This window comes from Molossus molossus, unplaced genomic scaffold (assembly GCF_014108415.1).
Source record: "Molossus molossus isolate mMolMol1 unplaced genomic scaffold, mMolMol1.p scaffold_m16_p_1, whole genome shotgun sequence".
In the NCBI taxonomy this organism is placed as follows: domain Eukaryota; kingdom Metazoa; phylum Chordata; class Mammalia; order Chiroptera; family Molossidae; genus Molossus; species Molossus molossus.
Genome location: NW_023425344.1, coordinates 245,339,492 through 245,358,840, shown reverse-complemented (window position 1 = coordinate 245,358,840; position 19,349 = coordinate 245,339,492). Strand labels below are relative to the sequence as shown.

At 39.1% G+C, this 19,349-nt stretch overlaps 1 protein-coding gene across 5 annotated transcripts in view; it reads right to left on the bottom strand.

The window, feature by feature from the left end:
* Positions 1-19,130, bottom strand: part of PAPOLA (poly(A) polymerase alpha) — a 68,979-nt gene extending 49,849 nt beyond the window's left edge. For 4 of the 5 annotated variants that reach the window (XM_036241657.1, XM_036241681.1, XM_036241675.1 and 1 more), the window contains exon 1: positions 18,939-19,130. In XM_036241657.1, the coding sequence (XP_036097550.1) occupies positions 18,939-18,946 (8 nt within the window). In that variant the 5' untranslated portion in view covers positions 18,947-19,130. Of the gene's footprint in view, positions 1-2,816; positions 2,838-18,938 lie in introns of those variants that run through there. The other variant, XM_036241667.1, reaches the window with a different exon arrangement.
* Between the last annotated feature and the right edge of the window lie 219 nt (positions 19,131-19,349).

Sequence of the window (19,349 nt, the reverse complement as noted above, 5' to 3'; positions counted from 1 at the left end):
TTATTTCTCCTTCCACTTCAAGGAGCTTCACTTTGTCACGACCTAAATATCTAAAACTACAAGTAAAAATCCAGATCAAATATATTGCTGAAAAAAATGCAATCTAGAATAGAAATAAATGGAGAATTTTTAATTCTTAAAAAGGAGCCAAGCTGGTCAGAATGGCTCAGTTGGCTGAGCAACATCCTGTGTGCAGAGGAGTTACATGTTGATTTCTGGTCAGGGTACGCGCCTGGGTTTCAGGTTCAATTCCCTGTTCTGGCGCTTGCAGAAGACCATTGATGCTTTTCTCTCACATGAGAGGGGGGTGCATGTGTGTGTGTGTGTGTCTCCCTCCCCTCTCCCCCTTCCTCTAAGGTGTCTTCAGGTGAGGATTAAAAAAAAAAAAAAGAGCCAAGAGCCACAGTCTGTTACACTGTTATTTCTAAAGCAATAACAAACATACTACAAAAACACTATTTACCAATACAGTAGACTCCCCAAACAGAACTTAACATCTGACTCACAATGACTAAAACTCATAGATGAACAGGGCAAACAACAAAAAACATAACTTGGGGATGAAGAACTATATTCACACTGAGTTTGTTACAGATTTTTAGTAAGAGATACACTTCAACAATGATGCTAGTCTAAAAGTTTTTCCATTTTAAGAGAAATGAAGATTTTTAAACTAATAAGATTTTTTTTTAAATGTTTTTTTATCCTCACCCAAGGACATTTTTTCCATTTTTTGTTCAGATAGAGTGGGAGGGAGGGAGAGAGGGAGGGAGGGAGCGAGGGAGGGAGGGAGGGAGAGAGAAACATCGATGTGAAAGGGACACATCGAGTGGTTGCCACCCACACAACCAACTAGGGCCGGGGACAAACTGCAACCAAGGTACATGCCCTTAGTGGGAACCAAACCTGGGTCTCTCTGGACCGCAGGCTGATACTCTAACCGCTGAGCCAAATCGGCCAAGGCAGAACTAGTAAGATTTTAATATAACATGCTTTCAATACTTAAGAAATTAATTTGACTCAATTATTCTTGAGTGAAAACAATTCTTTTTTTTTATAATTAATTTTATAATTCATGAACAAGGACTCTAAAGATAAGTAGCACAACTATTATTTTAAAACTAACAAGTCAAATAACATACAATACCAGGTAGGGACTAAGGAAAGAACTTAACATCTGGATCAGTTACTTCTCCCAAATTCTATTCCTTAACAACAACAAAAAAGCGTTTGTTATACACGCGCACGCACGCGCACACACACACACACTCTCTTTTTTTTTTTTAAGTTCTAAATAAATATTTCTTTTTATTTATTCTTTTTAATCCTCACCGAAGACATTTTTTCCACATTTTGTTCAGATAGAGTGGGAGAGAGAGAGGGAGAGAGAGAGAGAAAACATCAACGTGAAAGGGGCACATCGAGTGGTTGCCATCCGCACGACCCAACCAGGGCCGGGGACAAACTGCAACCGAGGTACATGTCCTTAGCAGGAACCGAACTTGGGTCTCTCTGGACTGCAGGCTGATGCTCAAACCACTGAAACAAAACGGCCAGGGCAATACATATTTTTAATCAAAATTAAAGTGTAATAATCTACTTAAGTTATAACAGGCCAAATCCAAGAACCCTAGACAGGTAAGTCCCATAACACATTTACTGCCTATCCACTGGGTTCTGTTTTTACTATGACCATTGGACTGTGTTTGTGTATTCTGTCTTCTGAAAATCAACACAGACCTAAGAATACCAAGAAGCCCATACTGCTTGTCACTAACTAGGCAGTGGGCTGTATATCATCTGATCAATGTTTCCTGACCTAGTCAGAAACTGTCTTAATTTTTACACAGATTTTATAGTAACATTTACTAAGTAAATATCTGATTTATTATCTCTTGCAGCAGTTAAGTCATGTTGGATCACTCCCTCCTACTCCTTTAATCAAAATTGCATAGCTTTAGCCCTAGCTGGTTTGGTTATCGAGTGGGCCTGCGGACAGAAGGGTCTTGGGTTTGATTTCTGGTCAAGGGCATGTGCCAGGGGTTGCAGGTTCGATCCGCCACCCCGGTCAGGGTCTCAGGGTTGTGCATGAGGCAACCTAGAATCTGTCTCGATGTCTCTCTCTCTCTCTCTCTCTCTCTCTCTCTCTCTCTCTCTCTCTCTTCTCCCTCCCTCCCTCCCTTCTACTCTATCTTAAAAGAAAAAAAAGAAAATCAATGGAAAAATATCCTCAGGTGAGGATTAACCAAAATAAATAAAACTGCATAGTTTTATAAGGCTATGATGTTAATTCACAGAGCTACAATCCACATGAGGACCAAGCACTATCTGAAGACTAAATATCTTTATTTTTATCCTCACCTGAGGATATTTTTCCATTTATCTTCAGATAGAGTGTGAGGGGGAGAGAGAGAGAAACATCGATGTGAGACACATCGACTGGTTGCCTCACACATGGCCCTGACCAGGGCCAGGGACGAACTGCAACCAAGGTACGTGCCTTTGACCGGAATCAAACCCGCAACTCACTGGTCCCCAGGCGGACACTCTAACCACTGAGCCAAACCGGCCAGGGCAAGACTAAATATCTTACATTAATGTTCTATTTCTCAAAAATTTATGTAGTACCTCCTATGATTAAAATATACAACTTAACAAGTACATTCATAATATCTTGGTCAATCACATTTTCATCAATCAACGAATAGTTACCTAAAAAAGTCATTTCATAATCCAGTCATTTTATAATCCTCTTTTACACCATACTCTTAATAAATTCACACAAATTAGCATTGAATGAAAAAAAGTACACTTACTACATATCTTAGAGTAATTACACTGTCTTATGTTGTTCATTGCTTCATGAGTTTCTCCAAGTAAACGACAGCCCTTCATTACTATCCAGGGTTATGAATACTTTTATATAAATAATTTAACTTTGAGCGAAGCCAAAAATGAAAACAAGTGTAAAGTTTATTCTAGACAGAATTGGTTCAAGCAAGGAGAGACTTCAAGTCAAGTGTAAACTGAATTCATGTTTTCTAAACTTCAGTAAATCTCTACTCAGTAAACTATCTTTTGGATAGTTTGTCGGTAGTAATATGTTTCTTTGCATTCATTTCCTTTCTGAAAGGGTTAAATTCATTAGTTGAGTTTAGATCATCAACAAAACATGAGTACCCATTCTCTGCAGGGTGAAGATTCCTCACTTCCCATTTTTTTCTTTCTCAGATATTCAGTTTTTTCACTGTCATACAAAAAAACAATGACTGGAAAACCTGTCTACTTCAACTATGTTACCAGAATATTAGAATACAGATGGGAATTTCTAAATTTACACTAAGTTTGTTCACTTTAATTTGAAAAACAAACGTTGATGTCTACATTAGTTTCAACATTAACATTTCGACGGGAAAACAAATAATATGCAAGTTGTAAATTTTTATTTACTTTATTCAAAATGTAATCACATCATCTATGATAAAACCACATTTATCTGTCCCACTAATTCAAGAAAAAATATATGTAGCACATATTTATACATCTAGGATATATATCTAATTGAAGTACACATACAGAACATATAGTAATTCAAGAAAGAACACATATAAATAAATCACTACCAAATAAAAGGAAGGAAAAAAATACATGTTCTGAACATTACAATATACTTGTGCCTCCAATAAAAAGTGACAAGGCTAGAAATTCCAAACTGCCAGATGCTTTGTATTTCCAAAATATCCCAAGTAGAAACACTAACCATGATTGTACTTTAAATAGAGAAAGCTAAGTCTTTCCATTTAATTTTAATATTAGAAATTAAATAGAGTAATAAAACAATTTAAGGATCTTTATGTTGCTGTTACATCGCTAACAAAACAAAAACTCACACTACAATACTGGGTAATTTGAAGGATTCTGCTTTACAGACTCTTCTGGAACCATACACCAGACCCAATCCCAGGAATGCAAAGCTCTTCCTCCCCTTCTTGAACACATTGGACACCTGCCCATGTCTATCACTTTCTAGAGACATTTTTTACCAGTATTTAGTATTCTTCAGACATTATTCTATTTTAAAAATAAAACTACAATTATGTGAAACAATGAAAAAAAAAAAAAAACTAGATACAGAGCTACTGTGTGTGTGACTCATTACAATTTCTTTCTAGTTTTCAACATCAAGAACATTTGTTCTTTTGAGCAACTGGTTTATTTTCATCTTATAAACATTATTTGTATTTACCTTTAGGATCCTGCCTGAATTCTTTGAGTAAAACTGCTGTGAATCCATCAAGTTCTCTATTTTACAAAAATCTAAATATCACTATATTTCTGTAAGAACTACTTTAGTACCCTAATTTCTTCCTCTGCTTTATATCTCTATCCGCATTCTTCCTTTACACCCATCTTTAATGCAAACATCTTGTTAGTTTTTAACTAGTTTTTAACATGTGACTACTAAAACATTCTTCAAAGTCTTATTCCTTTCTGGATCACAGTAAAATATACATACCTACACGTATAGTACATATACAAATTTTCGTCCCTCTCAAAATCACAAATGATTGCCAAATACTCCAGTGGGAGGGGATGCACAGAGCAGGAGGAAGAGGGCAAGGTGTTTTCAGAATCCTTCTCTCGCTTAAAACATTTAGAACATGGGGTATTTTCTTTACTACATTTAAACTATTTTCATCAGGGCAAAGTCCACACAAGGCACATGCCCATATTTCCTTTTCACTTTTTTTATTTTTTTTTTTAACAACATTCTATGTAACAATTCCATTCCAACTACTTCAATTCTGATGCTTGGCATTTGGCCCCACTCCCTCCACCTGCTCCCTTGCCATGCCAGTCCACCATCCATACTGCTACCAAGAGTGTCTTCCTAAAACAAAGCTTCCTTAAAAACCTCCATGACTTCTGGTAATGGCATTCAAAACTCATCTACAAAGTCTACTCTCAACTCCGAAGCAATGTGATCAAGTAGAAAGAGAGTGAGAAAGAGGCCTATTTTCTCTTCTACTGGTTGTATCACTGGTTTCACTTCTGCCACTAGTAACATTATTCTTGGTGATGTATCTCTATGGATTTACATTAGAATTTATTATATCTCTTCTCTAAGTTAGAGTTAGATGGCAAACTAGGAATTTAAAAACGGTGACACAATAAATAAATAAATAAATAAATAAATAAATAAATAAATAAATAAATAAAAACTGTGACACTAAAGAGTTCTCCAAACATAGAAATTTTTTAAACCAATACTCAAAGTTCCATCCTTTCCCCATAATAGATTGTCCAAGACCTGACTGTAATTAGGATATCTAGGCACTTAGAAAGAATAGCAATGTTTTTGTAAAATTAGCACAGGAGACTCAATACAGTTAGATAGTTCAAAAGTCTGGGCAAGAGGTGTGGGTGGGAGTGGGGAAGACAGGGTCAATGGGGGAAAATGGGGGACATCTAGCAATATTCATCAAAAATTAAAAATGCATATATCAATTTTTAAAGTTTATGTCTAGCAATTTCATCTCTAGCAATCTATTGTACACCTGTACCTCTACTGGACATCTGTAATACTTTCAACAATAAAGATAAGATTTTTTTTTTAAGTTTAGACATCCAATTTAACCAATATGTACACTCTGAAATATCAAGAACTACTTTGGTACAGTAATTATAAAGCTAACTCAGCATGCAGGTTCCCATGATTTGTGAATGTAGTTTAGTGGCCATGCATCCAAACAGCTAAAGTATGATCACTCTTTGCATATATTGTTACTGATAACTATTCCAAGTCAGTGAAGAAAGTTTAAAATACTCAGATAGCTTTGGTTACATACAGTAAAACTTAAATTTCAGATGCCATGATATATTTCAAAACATTTAACAATTAGAGATATTTCAAAATGTTAAAGGAAATAAACACTATTTTCAGAATATTTTAAGCAAGATAAAAATCCCAAAAGCCATACACAAAACAGATTTGCCTAAATAAAAATATTCCAACTTTTATATAGTAACAATACATCATAAACAAAGGTCAAGCAAATGATAAGTGAGGAAAATACATGCAACCTCTGCCAAAGTAGTAAAATTCTAAATACACACACACAGTTTCAATGCAAATCAGGGAAGCAAATTAAGACAACCATTTTCTGCCAGACTGGAGTAAAACAAAGTTGATGAATAGCTGATAAAAATTAAAAACTTATGATATAGGGGGAATAAATGGTGATGGATGGAGACTTGACTTGGGGTAGTGAACACACAATACAGTATACAGATGATATGTTGTAGAATTGTACACCTGAAACCTATGTAATTTTGTTAACCAGTGTCACCTCAATAAAGTCAATAAAAAGTAAAAAAATATTTTTAAAAAACTTACTATAAACCTCCAATTTGGCAATGGTGAAAAAAAAAAGAGCACTCCTATCCATCACAATAAAAGTGAACTCAGTACGTCATTTAAAAAGCAATTTGGTGCCCTGGCTGGTTTGGCTCAGCGGTTAGAGCGTCAGCCCATGGACCAGAGAGTCCCAGGTTCGGTTCCCGCTAAGGGCACATAACTCGGTTGCAGTTTGTCCCTGGCCCTGGTTGGGGTCGTGTGTGTGGCGACCACTCAATGTGTCTCTCTCACATTGATGTTTCTCTCTCTCTCCCCGCCTCCCGCTCCATCTGAAGATAAATGCAAAAATGTCCTCAGGTGAAGATAAAAAAGAGATAAAAAGCAATTTGGCAACATTCATCAAAATTTAAAATGCACATATCAATTTTTGAAGTTTATGCCTAGCAATTGCACCTCTAGCAATCTATTGTACAGAAATACTAGGACACAGGACCCAAACTGAAGGCCCTGAAGTAGGAAAACAAATCCTATTTAATTCATATTTTAATACATAACACATTACACAAAAATCCTAATTTCCGGTTACTCCTAGGGTAGGGGTACAATGGATTAGAAGGCAGGCCAAATATGGACATGGCCCCTAGAGCCTGTACAGCAACAATAAGCTTGACATGAGCAGTGTTTATTCCAGGGTTATTTCCTATAGAGGGGGCGTACTTGATATTTGCAAAGAATACCTCTCTTGACCCCACAGGATCTGGAATTTGACCCTTTTCAAAGAAATTATACAAAAAGATATCCCAGATTATTCACTGGAGCACTGGACATAATGCACTAACAAACTGAAAACCACCCTAAATGTTCCATTAACATAGAACTGGTTAATTGCAATACATTCCTATAATATAATACTATGTGATATAAGAAGAATGAGGTAGCACTGGCTGATATAGCTCAGCGATTAGAGCATCAGCCCACAGACCAATGAGTCGCAGGTTCAATTCTGGTCAAGGGAACATACTTTAGTTGTGGTTTGTCCCTGACCCTGGTCAGAGTTGTGCGGTAGGCAGCCAGTTGATATGTCTCTCTCACATCAATATTTTCCTCTTTCTCTCTTTCCCTCCCTTGTACTATATCTGTAAATAAATGGAGAAATATCCTCAGGTGAGGATTAAAAAATAAAGATAAAAAGAATAAGGTAGGGAGGTGGGTAAAGGGGGGATAAATGGTGATGGAAGGAGACTTGACTTGGGTGGTGAACACACAATGCAATATACAGATGATGCCTGACCAGTGTTGCTCAGTGGACTGAGCATCGCCCCGTGGACTGAGAGTTCCCATTTCAATTCCCATTCAGGGTTTCAGGCTCAATCCTCAGTAGGGGGCGTGCTCTCTCAGATCGACGTTTCTCTCAAAAAAAACCAAAAATCAATAAAAACATATTTTAAAAAACATATATATGCTGTATCATAAATTGTATATCTTAAACCTATATAACTTTATTAACCAATGCCACCCCAATAAATTCAATAAAAAGTTAAAAAAAAAAAAAAAGAATAAGGTAAGTTGCAAGGATAGCTGCCCACAATGTCAGGTAAAAAGTTGTAGAATAGTCCTAGCCGGTTTGGCTCAGCGGTTAGAGCGTTGGCCTGTGGTCCGGAGAGACCCGGGTTCGGTTCCTGCTAAGGGCACGTACCTCGATTGCAGTTTGTCCCCGGCCCTGGGTGGGTCATGCGGGTGGCGACCACTCGATGTGTCCCTTTCACGTCGATGTTTCTCTCTCTCTCTTTCTCTCTTCCCCTCCTGCTCTATCTAAACAAAGAATGGGAAAATGTCCTCTGGTGAGGATAAAAAAGTTGTAGAATATAACTATGATAATAGCTACTATTTACTGAAACATATTCCAGGTAGTGTGTGAAGTACATTATTCCCAATTGTTTCTAACAACTCTATTAACTCTCCATTTTACAGATGAAAAAAATTAAATAGAGAAAAAAAAAAAAGGCTTACCTAAATTCACTGGACTAGGCTATAAACCCAGGCATCTGACTATAATCATAACCTCTATGTCTAAAGGCTAAAGTGTCTCTGTACATCTTTCACAATATACTCTTTAAAAAGTATGTATAGTATATCTATATGTGCACAGAAACACACCAAGCAGAAATGAGATGAGAAAATACCACTTTCTATTTTATAAATTTGTATATCAATTTGTTATTCTTAAAAACAAATATTAATGATGTCATACAAAAGTTGAAATCTCCTAATTCTATTATCCAACATTAAATTAAGTTAGTGATAGTAAGTTTAAAATCTCTGCCTGGCAGAAAGGGACACCAAACAAATGCTTCATTTATAACAATAAGTAGTGCCCAGCCGATGTAGATCAGTGGACTGATAGGTCCCAGTTCAATTCCCAGTGAGAGCACATGCTCAGTTGCTGTTTCTCTCACATTCATGTTTCTATCTCTCTATCCCCTTCCTTTCTCTCTAAAAACAAAGGGAAAAAAACATAAACAGAAACAAAATAGTAAGTAGCTTTTTGATTAACTAAAAATCCAACTTGTGTTAATCAAAACACATTATTTTAAAGAAGTAAAATAAAACAACAGTTTAAAAATGATTTCTTCAGTGCAATACTCTGTGACTTAAAATAGCAAATACAAAGCACATTATGCTTCATTAATAGCTCCAGAAAACTGTTAAGGCATCCAAGGTGATCAAGCTTCATTAATGTAATTTTCCTAAAATCACCCTTTCCTCATTTAAGTTATTTTTGCCAAAAAGCATAGTATAATAAATACTTAGGCTGAAATTTACCGAACCCCTAAATACGTATGAAAAACAATGCTAAAATCAGGGATATAATGATAACCTCTATTCTCGATGAGTCTCAAATATGGTCTGGAATGCAGAACCGTAAACAACAGATAAGTGCAAAGTAAAAGCTTAAAATAAATATTATAGAAACAAACAAAAAAATCAATGCTATGCAGAAGGAAAAAGTGAAAGAGGTATGTCCTTAAATGATTGGAAGGGAGAGAGTTTGGAAAGGTGCAGTCTAGGTAGATGACTATTACAAAAGAAAAGGACAATAAATCACCAATGGTGCTTTCCCAAATAGTAAATGTTTAATGCCTTTGCATCCCAATCTAAACAAAGCTCATACTACTGATGAATCCCTGCTTCCTCATATTGGGCATTTGGTACATGTTGTGGTCAATGATATCAAAACATGCAGCTATCAGCCAATAAAAAACACTTTTATCATTTCTTCATAGTTTTAGTCAAGTTAAAACTGAAAGCATGCCCTGGCCGGTTTGGCTCAGCGGTTAGAGCGTCGGCTCTTGGACCAGAGAGTTCCAGGTTCGGTTCCCGCTAAGGGCACGTACCTCGGTTGCAGCTTGTCCCCAGCCCTGGGTGGGGTCGTGTGGGTGGCAACCACTTCATGTGTCTCTCTCACATGGATGTTTCTCTCTTCCTCCCTTCTCTCCCTCCCGCTCTATCTGAAGATAAATGCAAAAATGTCCTCTGGTGATGATAAAAAAAATTTTTTTTAAACTGAAAACATGATATTCTTCTTTGGAAGCAATCAGACAAACCACAATAACTTATTTCATGTAGTAACTCATAACAATACAATCTGCTGTTTAAAGGTCTTAAACATAATATGTCCATTTGGATTAAGTAGGGGGAAAAAAAGACACGGGGCAGAAAATAAGGGATCTCTATGAACTATGTGAATGTGCATTAAATATTCATTCTTAGCAGAAATATAAATCTTTCACAAGTTTAACATATTTGAATTTTTCTCATAGCTTATGGTCAAGCATATACCATGACAATGTACTTATTTGCTCACTAAGAAATTATTCTAAGGATAGCTAATTCACCTGCCATGTGTTCTGTGTTAGTGGTACTAAATACACTTAGAACCTAATTATATTCTTAAAATTTATATTCCAGGTGGATCATTCAGCCAATATTTAGAAAGCAGCACAGAGGTTCAGATACAGATGAAATAATAGTTCATGCTGAAGAGGAATAAATTATCATGAATCCCAAGGCCAAACTTTGGAAATTCAAGGTTAATTATGCAGGGAAATGGTACTTTTATTCAATTATAACAATGGCCACGTTATTTTTCCTTCCTTCCTAACTGCACTTCCAGCTGCCCCTTTGTTCTCTTCTCTAGAGGGTCTTGTCTTCAAAAGAAGTGTACAACTCCCTCCTCAAAGAAAGCTTGGAAAAAGTAGGTATAAAAGGACTTTTAATTTCAAGAAAGACGAATTATCACTTTAGTTATTTCCTCATTAAAACCTTTTAAGGTATACATTTCTTATCAATGACCCATATTTAATACTGACATGATTATCAGTTTATTCATTTTGTACTACTAAACGTATTAGAAGCAGTACAAAGTCAGACAAACCACAGCACTCTTACATCAACTTGCCAAGAACCCTTGAAAATGAAGGAAATGTAAATAAAGTAGAAAACCTGAAAAAGTATGAAAATGTATTGGGAATAGTCAAAATATATCAATACAATATATACAATAACGCTAGAAAATACAATTTAGAAGTTTCGGTTGACCAAACCGAAAGGAACATTATTATTAATCCCAAGCTATAAAAACTACCATAAGTTGCAAGAAGCTGGTTTCTGGACAAAATATAGAGAAAATATAAATTTGAAAAACAGTCAGTGTGGCTGAGTTGACTGGGCATCATCCCATGCACCAAAAGGTTGCTGGTTCTATTCCTGGTCAGGGTACGTGCCCAGGTTGCAGGCTCAATTCCCTAAAGATCGCATCAATGTTTCTCTCCCTCTCCCTCTCCCTCTCCCTCTCTCTCTAAAAATCAATTTAAAAAAATTTTTTTAAATTAAAATAAAATAAATTTGAAAGACAATTTCTGTGACAGAAGAAAAATAAAGATATCTTTAAAAAACCTAAATTTTTTCTTTCCCAAGCCTTAAATTCCCACAAATGAGAATGCCATACAATTCTGCAGACCTGCAATCCAAAGATTAAAAAATAACACCTTTCACTCAGCCAGTGTGGCTCAGTGGTTGAGTGCTGACCCATGCATCAGAGGTTGCTGGTTAGATTCCTGGTCAGGGCACATGCCCAGGTTGTGGGCCAAATCCTGAGTGGGGGCATGCAGTAGATAGCCAATTGAAGTTCTCTCTCATCGATGTTTCTGTTTCTCTCTCCCTCTCCCTTCCTCTCTCTCTAAATATCAATAAAAAGAAAAAAAATTTTTTTTTTTTTTAATCCTCATCCGAGGACATTTTTCCATTTTTTGTACAGACAGAGTGGGAGGGAGAGAGAGGAAGAGAGAGAGGGAAACATCGATGTGAAAGGAACACATCGAGTGGCTGCCACCCGCACGACCAACCAGGGCCGGGGACAAACTGCAACCGAGGTACATGCCCTTAGCGGGAACCGAACCCGGGTCTCTCCGGACCGCAGGTGGACGCTCTAACCGCTGAGCCAAACTGGCCAGGGCAAAAGAAAAAATATTTTAAAAAATAACAATAACACCTTTCCACAGAAGGCAGTGGTCACAAAACGAAGTTTGTACCTGATAATCTGTACATGGCTTTAAATAAATAAAAGTCATGCCCTGGCCAGTTTGGCTCAGAGGTTAAATAACAGGCCCTCAGACCGAAGGGTCGCAGGTTCCATTCCTGGTCAAGGGCACATACCTGGGTTGCAGGTTCGTTCCCAGGCCCCAATTGATGTGTCTTTCTCACACTGATATTTCTCCCTCCATCCCTCCCACTTTTCCACTCTCTCTAAAAAATTAATGGGAAAAAAAAATCCTCAGATGAGGATTAACAAAATAATAATAAATAAATGAGTCACTAAAAATACATACTAAGATCTTAGATTCTATATTATATTATACTTCCTATATACTCTAAGTATATAATAAATGTTACCAATTAAAAAAAATAAGATTCAAATGTTCTTCACAAAAAAAGACTTGATACTGAAAATTAATTATATTTCAGACATGTAAACAGACTCCAACTGAGCTAATCAAACAGTTCCCAACAAGGTTCATAGGTGATGGCACTGTACAGGATGAGAATGTGAATAGAACATGGAACCCAGAGTTGAATTAAGGCCCAATCTACAACTTAGCATCCTTAATTCTTTGGGCCAGTGACTACTTTGAGCCTCAATTTAACCAACTTTAAGGAGAACTAATGCCTCCTCCAATGCTGTTGTTTCGCTAATTGTGAACTGAGATTGTGCAATTACTTAAAAGCTGCTGAATATTCAAAACAATAAACGTACAGAATAAAAGACATGCCTCCCACTCCACCCCCCCCAAAAAGAGAAATAGGTAAGAATCAAAATGGCCACATTTTGCCTAAAAGTAACTTTTATAAACTTGCCTAGATGCACATAAAGGTGAAATTCAATTCAATTCAATTGTAATGTTAACTTAAATGCGGCTTAATTATCAAGAATTAGAACGTTCTAATAAATCAAACAAAACGTTTAAAAAAGTACTGTTATCAAGCCAAAAGGCTTTTGCCTAAGGGATAGTGGGAGTTATCAGAGAATAGAACTGAATAGGCTCATAAATTTACCCAACTCAAATACCTTCCCTCCCAACTGAAAAAGCATGCACTGAAAACACATTTCAAAACCATAATACTCATTAAGCAGCAAATAATTCATTACAAATCTCTAAATCCTAAAATCTTAGAATCAAAATCTCTCACTTAGAAGTTACCTTCTCTAACGATTATCTAATGCATTTTAACTGACAACAAAAAGATGTCTTTAAATCACGTGTCCTTTCCTAGACTATGTTAAAAAACCACCAGAGCTGTTGCACCGACACCACCATTGGAAATAGCAACTTGGGGCAAGTTGTTAGCTGTTACTATACAGCAGCAGTTCTCAAACTTTCTGGTCTTAGGACCCTTTTATAAGTCTTAAAATTTACTGAGGACCCCAAAGAACTTTTGTTTAGATGGATTATGTCTGCCAATATTTACTGCATTGGAAATTATAACTGGGAAAATTTTTTTTTTTTTTTTTTAATCATCCTCACCCGAGGACATTTTTCCATTCTTTGTTCAGATAGAGTGGGAGGGAGAGAGAGGAACAGAGAGAGAGAAACATCGATGTGAAAGGGACACATCGAGTGGTCGCCACCCGCACAACCAACCAGGGCAGGGGACAAACTGCAACCGAGGTACGTGCCCTTAGCGGGAACCGAGCCTGGGTCTCTCCGGACCGCAAGCCGATGCTCTAACCGCTGAGCCAAACCGGCCAGGGCTGGGAAAAATTTTTAATGTTAACTCATTTAAGTAACAAGAAATCCATTACATGTTAACATAAATAACTTTTCTAAAAAATAACTGTTTTCGAAAACAAAAATTTAGTTAGAAGCATGGCATTATTCTACATTTTTGCAAGTCTCTTTAATTCTGACTTAAACAAAGACAGCTGGATTTCCTATTTGCTTCTGCATTCAACCCCTTTCAATAAGCTGTTTTTGTAGACACATACGAAGTAAACCTGGCATCATACCATTATAACTGGGAAAGAGTATTTTAGTAAACTTTTCAAATTGTGGATATTCTTCTTTGATATTACACTATAACTCCACAAGTGGTCATCTCATTCAGATTTTAGTTTGAAAGCTGAAACCCGATCAATAAACCCTTTGTACTCTGTTGCATTAAAATCTATTGGTCTGCCCTGGCCGGTGTGGCGTGATGGTTAGAGCATCGACCAGTGTGAAAGGGTCCCAGGTTTGATTTCCAGTCAAGGGCACATACCAGGGTTGCAGGTTCGATCCCCGGCCCGTCAGGGTGCATGGAGGCAACCAATCTATGTCTCTTTCACATAGACACTTCTCTCTCTCTCTCTCTCCCCCCCCCCTCTCCTCCCCATCCCTCCCTCTATCCCTTTAAAAACAAATAAAATAAAAGCCATTGGTCTATCTTGCACTTGTCTACCTTTCACCCACGTATGATTGTATTACACCATGAGTGGTGATTTGGAAAATGTGGGTTCACAAAATTATACGTATCTTCCAAATGCTGACACATTATTATACACTATCAAAAAACTGTATTGCTCAATATCACCACCAATCTAATTAGAAACATTTTTAATTGTTGAGAAGCTATCAAGCACACAATGGCAGAAACAAGCTTTCCAGAATTCTAATTTTGTTTGAAAGCTCAAGTTTTATCATTGGCCAAAAATATTGTGTCATTTTCCTTAAAAAGACGGGCTCACTTCATTTTCAAGTAAATGCTAAATAGTCAAGTACAACTACCAACAGTTCATCACTTGTTCTTTCAGGTAAAAATAGAGTTCCACGAGAAAAGCACCAGTTTAGCTCACAAATCAAATCATCACACATGTGTTCTTCTCAAAACCTCCATTCTACTTTTTTAAAATATAGCTTTATGTGTATTTACTTTTTTTTTTAATCCTCACCTGAGGACATTTTTGCATTTATCTTCAGATAGAGTGGGAGGAAGAGAAGGAAGGGAGGGAGGGAGGGAAACATTGATGCAAGAGACACACACTGACTGGTTGCCACCTACCCAACCCCAACCAAGACTGGGGACAAACTGCAACCAAGGTCCGTGCCCTTAATGGAAACTGAACCCAGGTCTCTCTGGTCCATGGGCCAATGCTCTAACCACTTAGCAAACCGACCAGGGCTGTATTTACCATTTTAACACAGCATACTTAAAAGACAAACTCAAGCCCTGGCCAGTTTGGCTCAGCGGTTAGAGCATCAGCCTGCAGACCAGAGAGGCCCCGGTTGGATTCCCACTAAGGGCACGTACCTCCATTGCAGTTTGTCCCCGGCCCCAGGTGGGGTTGTGCAGGTGGTAACCACTCGATGTGTCTCTCTCACAGCAATATTTCTCTCTCTCTTCCTCCCTCTCTCCCTCCTGCTGTATCTGAAGATAAATGCAAAAAAAAAAAAGACAAATTCAAGGGTCAAGATTTAATAAAATTAACATCACTGCTTCATCAAAGACTTTTTTTAAAATATATTTTTATTGATTCTTTTAGAGAGAGAGGAAGGGAGAGAGAGAAACATCGATGAGGCGGCTGGTGTGGCTCAGTGGACTGAGAGTCGTCCCATGGACTGACAGGTCCCAGTTCAATTTTTGGTTAGGGCACATGCCCGGGTTGCCAGCTGGATCTCCAGTAGGGGGCCTGCAGGAGGCAGGGGTCGAGGCAGAAACCCAGGCATGTGCCCTAGCTGGGTGACCTCTGGTGTGTGGGATGAAATTCAATCCACTGACCCACGCCACCTGAGCATCAAGGACTTTTTAAAACAGTTCTGCGCAGTGAAGAAGTACAATGAATAGTAGTATAACACGATGCCTCTGCCTTCATTCTTCCTAAGACGTGAGAAGTATTAGACATCATCGCTTTTGCACCACTGGTGCAAATGTCAACGGAGTAAAAAAAACATATCTCAGTGTTATGACAATAGTTTAGATTTTATGTACTTCTTGAAAGAATCCCAGGGAACCCCATTCTCAAGGCTTTGACAGATCACACTCTGTGAACCACTGCTATACACAATATTGGTATCCACCAACATGTCCCAGTGGAATTACATGTGATGACTACATGAAACTACTCCAATCCCTCTTTTGTGACAGCCCCAAAAATATTTGGAAGAAAAGCTATTGTCTCCCCCAAGTCTTGCTAAATGTCTCTTCTAGTAACTTGCACAACAATCTTATGAAGGTGGCATGAATGTTAGACGCTGGTTACTCTCCTTGAAAGTCTTTTCAAGTGTGATAGCCAGAACTGAGCTGATGCAAATAACAATCTCACCAGCACAGAATCGAAATATAGTTTCCATAAGGGCATTATACTCTATATTAATGCAGTGGTTCTCAACAAAAAGATTTTGCCCCCAGAGTACATTTGGCAAAATCTAGTCTTTTTTGGTTGGCACTACTAGGGAGAAGGGAAGATAGGGCTTCTGAAATCTAGCAGGTAGAGAGGTCAGGAATGCTGTTAAACACCCTACAAAACACATGACAGCCCCATGAAAAGAATTATACAGTCCAAAATGTGAGAAACTCGATCAATGAGCCCCATAACTATCAAAATTATTGGAAGCTTTCACCACCATGGCTCTTAAATCATACAAGCCTTTCAAAATTACATATGCAATTACATATGATTTTAAGACAAATTATGGACTTGTTCACAATGTTTTGCAATGACCTAACCTTCAATAATCTATTTTGATTTGGTCCAGTCTGACAACTCACCTACGGTCTATGACTCGACTCAACCCTACCCACCCACCCAAATCTTTCACCAAAAATTACAGTGAAAGACCCAATTTGGCCTGGAAGTCACAATTCAAAACATCAAAGAAACAAAATTAATGATAGTGTGACACCAGAACATGAAAAACAAAGCAAATCAATGAGGAAAGTGCTCATTTAAGTAGGCGGTTTTTGTCTTTTGCTGCACACTTAAGTTAAAAATGAGAGGGCTAGCTAATGAATAACTGGCCATATTGTTCACATTTCAAGAAACACACTGGAAAGGCAATATCCATGTGTATACATTTGCTGTCTCCACTCTGTCTTCCACCTTATACATTTGAACTACATCAAAGAATTCAAAGCACTTAGGTCTTCAAAGAAAATGTATACCTCCCTCCTCAAAGAAAGTCTGGGAAAACTGGGTATGAAAGGACTTTTAATTTCTAGAAAGACAGACAAAATATTACTTGCGTTATTTCTCATTAAAGCCTTTTAAGGCATACATTTCCTATCACTGATCAACTTTTAATACTGATATGATTATCAGAAAGAGAAGTCCCTTTTCAAAAGCAGCAGTAAAATGTGAGCTAACACAAAGAAGTCACATGGCATCACTGCAAACATTTAGGTTTATTTTAATTGCTGCTAAACTGAAAAAGGCCACAGAAATCTTGCTTAGACTTGGTTCTCCTGGTGCCTTTTTCTGTTCCATAAAAGGATGAATCAATTAAAAGGGATCTTGCAGATTCTAAGATCTTAGGCCTGTATATTTAATTAAAGCTTAACATTCTCATTACAGAAATATGTTGATAAGCCTCAACAATATGACAGGAGTAGGTGAGAAAAAAGGAGTATGAAATTCTTTTATTAAATACTGTGTAAAAAGCAATAAACGTCCTTAAAGCCTGTGTGTCAAAGCTAGAGCCTCACCTCGAGAGACATGCACACATACACACATATGTATGTACACTCATATGCAAGGTGGGGAAAAAGTAGATTTACAGTTGTTTGTATGGAAAATAATACAGTAACAAATAATAATACAAAAATAAACTGTTTCTCCTACTCACAACAGTAAACCTACTTTTGGCCCCACCCTGTATAAATTGTAAAACCATAATCAGTGATAAGGATATAAAAGAAATTGTCTTTACTTAAAAAAAAAGAACCTGATGTACTACAATAGGGGTCTATAAAGCATTATTTTGAATTTAAGTAAAACATCGATACTTCGTTTGGGGGCCACAAAGAAAACTGGGTTCCCCTCCTCCCGGTCTCAAAGGGGCTCTTTTCTGATATCGTCAAAATTGAAAGAAATGCAGTCTCACTATTTAGGCCTCAACACTGCTGTATAAACGCAGAAAATAAGCTGTAATCTTTCTGTCCCAAGAATGATTTCTAAAATTACATCTCACTCTTTCAGTTAGAAAGGGAAAACTTTTTAAAACCCTCTAAAAGGGGGGGGGGGATAAAAAAAAAATATATAGGCCCAGTGAGATTAGATGGCATAAATGGACTGGCTTTAGTTCTACGATCAGAAAAGCACAAAGTATCACTAAGAGATGGAGGAAGAAGGAAGCGGCTGCAATCCCGCTATCCCATCAAAACAAAACGGCGAGCAATACAGAACCGGACGCATTTCGGAGGGCACCGTGGCAAGTGCCCCTTTCCTGGCGGGGGAAAAGGCTGGGGAGGGCTGAGGCGGGGGAGGAGGGGTTCAAATAGCGGGGCTCAACGCTCGCGACCGGGTTTTGAACGAATGCTCAAGCAACTTCCGACGTGGAAGGGGGTTAACACTGGAGCACCATTTGGGCCTCCTGGAAACGGGAAGAGGGGCGCGGCGGCGGAGCCCGGGAACAGGAGCAGCAACATGCTCCGGGGAGGCGCGGAGAGCGAGCCGGAGCCCCAGCCCGGTGTGCAGACCCCGCGAGGAGCAGGGCCGCCCCGCCGCCGCCGGACACCGTTTCGGGTTTGTTTTGGTTTTCCGGCTGGAGCACAGAAGCGGCAATAGTAGGGTTAGGGATCCCCCCGGCTCTTCCGGAAGGGGAAGGCCCCCGGCCCGACGACGGCTGAAGCCAGGAAGGGGTGGGGGGAAGTGGGAACCGAGCACAAGGGGAAGTGCGGCAGCGAGTGGGTGAGGAAACAGGAAGAGCCCCAGTCCCGCCGGCCTCCCCCACGGGGCGAGGGCCCGGCTCGCGCGCCACCCCCTCCTCCTTCCCCGACGCCCCCAAGGCCCCGCCGGCATGCCAAAGAAAACAGAATACTAATTACTTACAACGGCATCGTCTCCTGCGCCGGCACCGCCCAGTCACTTCCCCCCCGCAACCGCCGCCGCTGCCGCCCTGGGCATGATCCACTGAGGCGGGAGGGAGGGGGGGGCCTGCCGCAGCCCTGGGTCCAACCCCACTCCCGCACCCGCTCCCGCCGCTTTAAGCGCTTCTCCTTCCCCTTCGTCCTAACATGGCGCCCGAGCGCTACCACAGCAACGTTCTAGAACCGCTGACGCTGCCACGCACGCCGAGCGCGCGCCTGCTCAGAGGCCGCCCGGCGCCGCGAAGCATCACGGGAAGGGTAGTTCGTGATGCGGCCGCCGGGCGAGCAATTTCCGCCCCGATGCCGTCACGCTTTCGCGAGGGGTGTCATGCGTCAGATGGGAGTGGTGCGGGGGACTCCAGGGGGCGGGTCG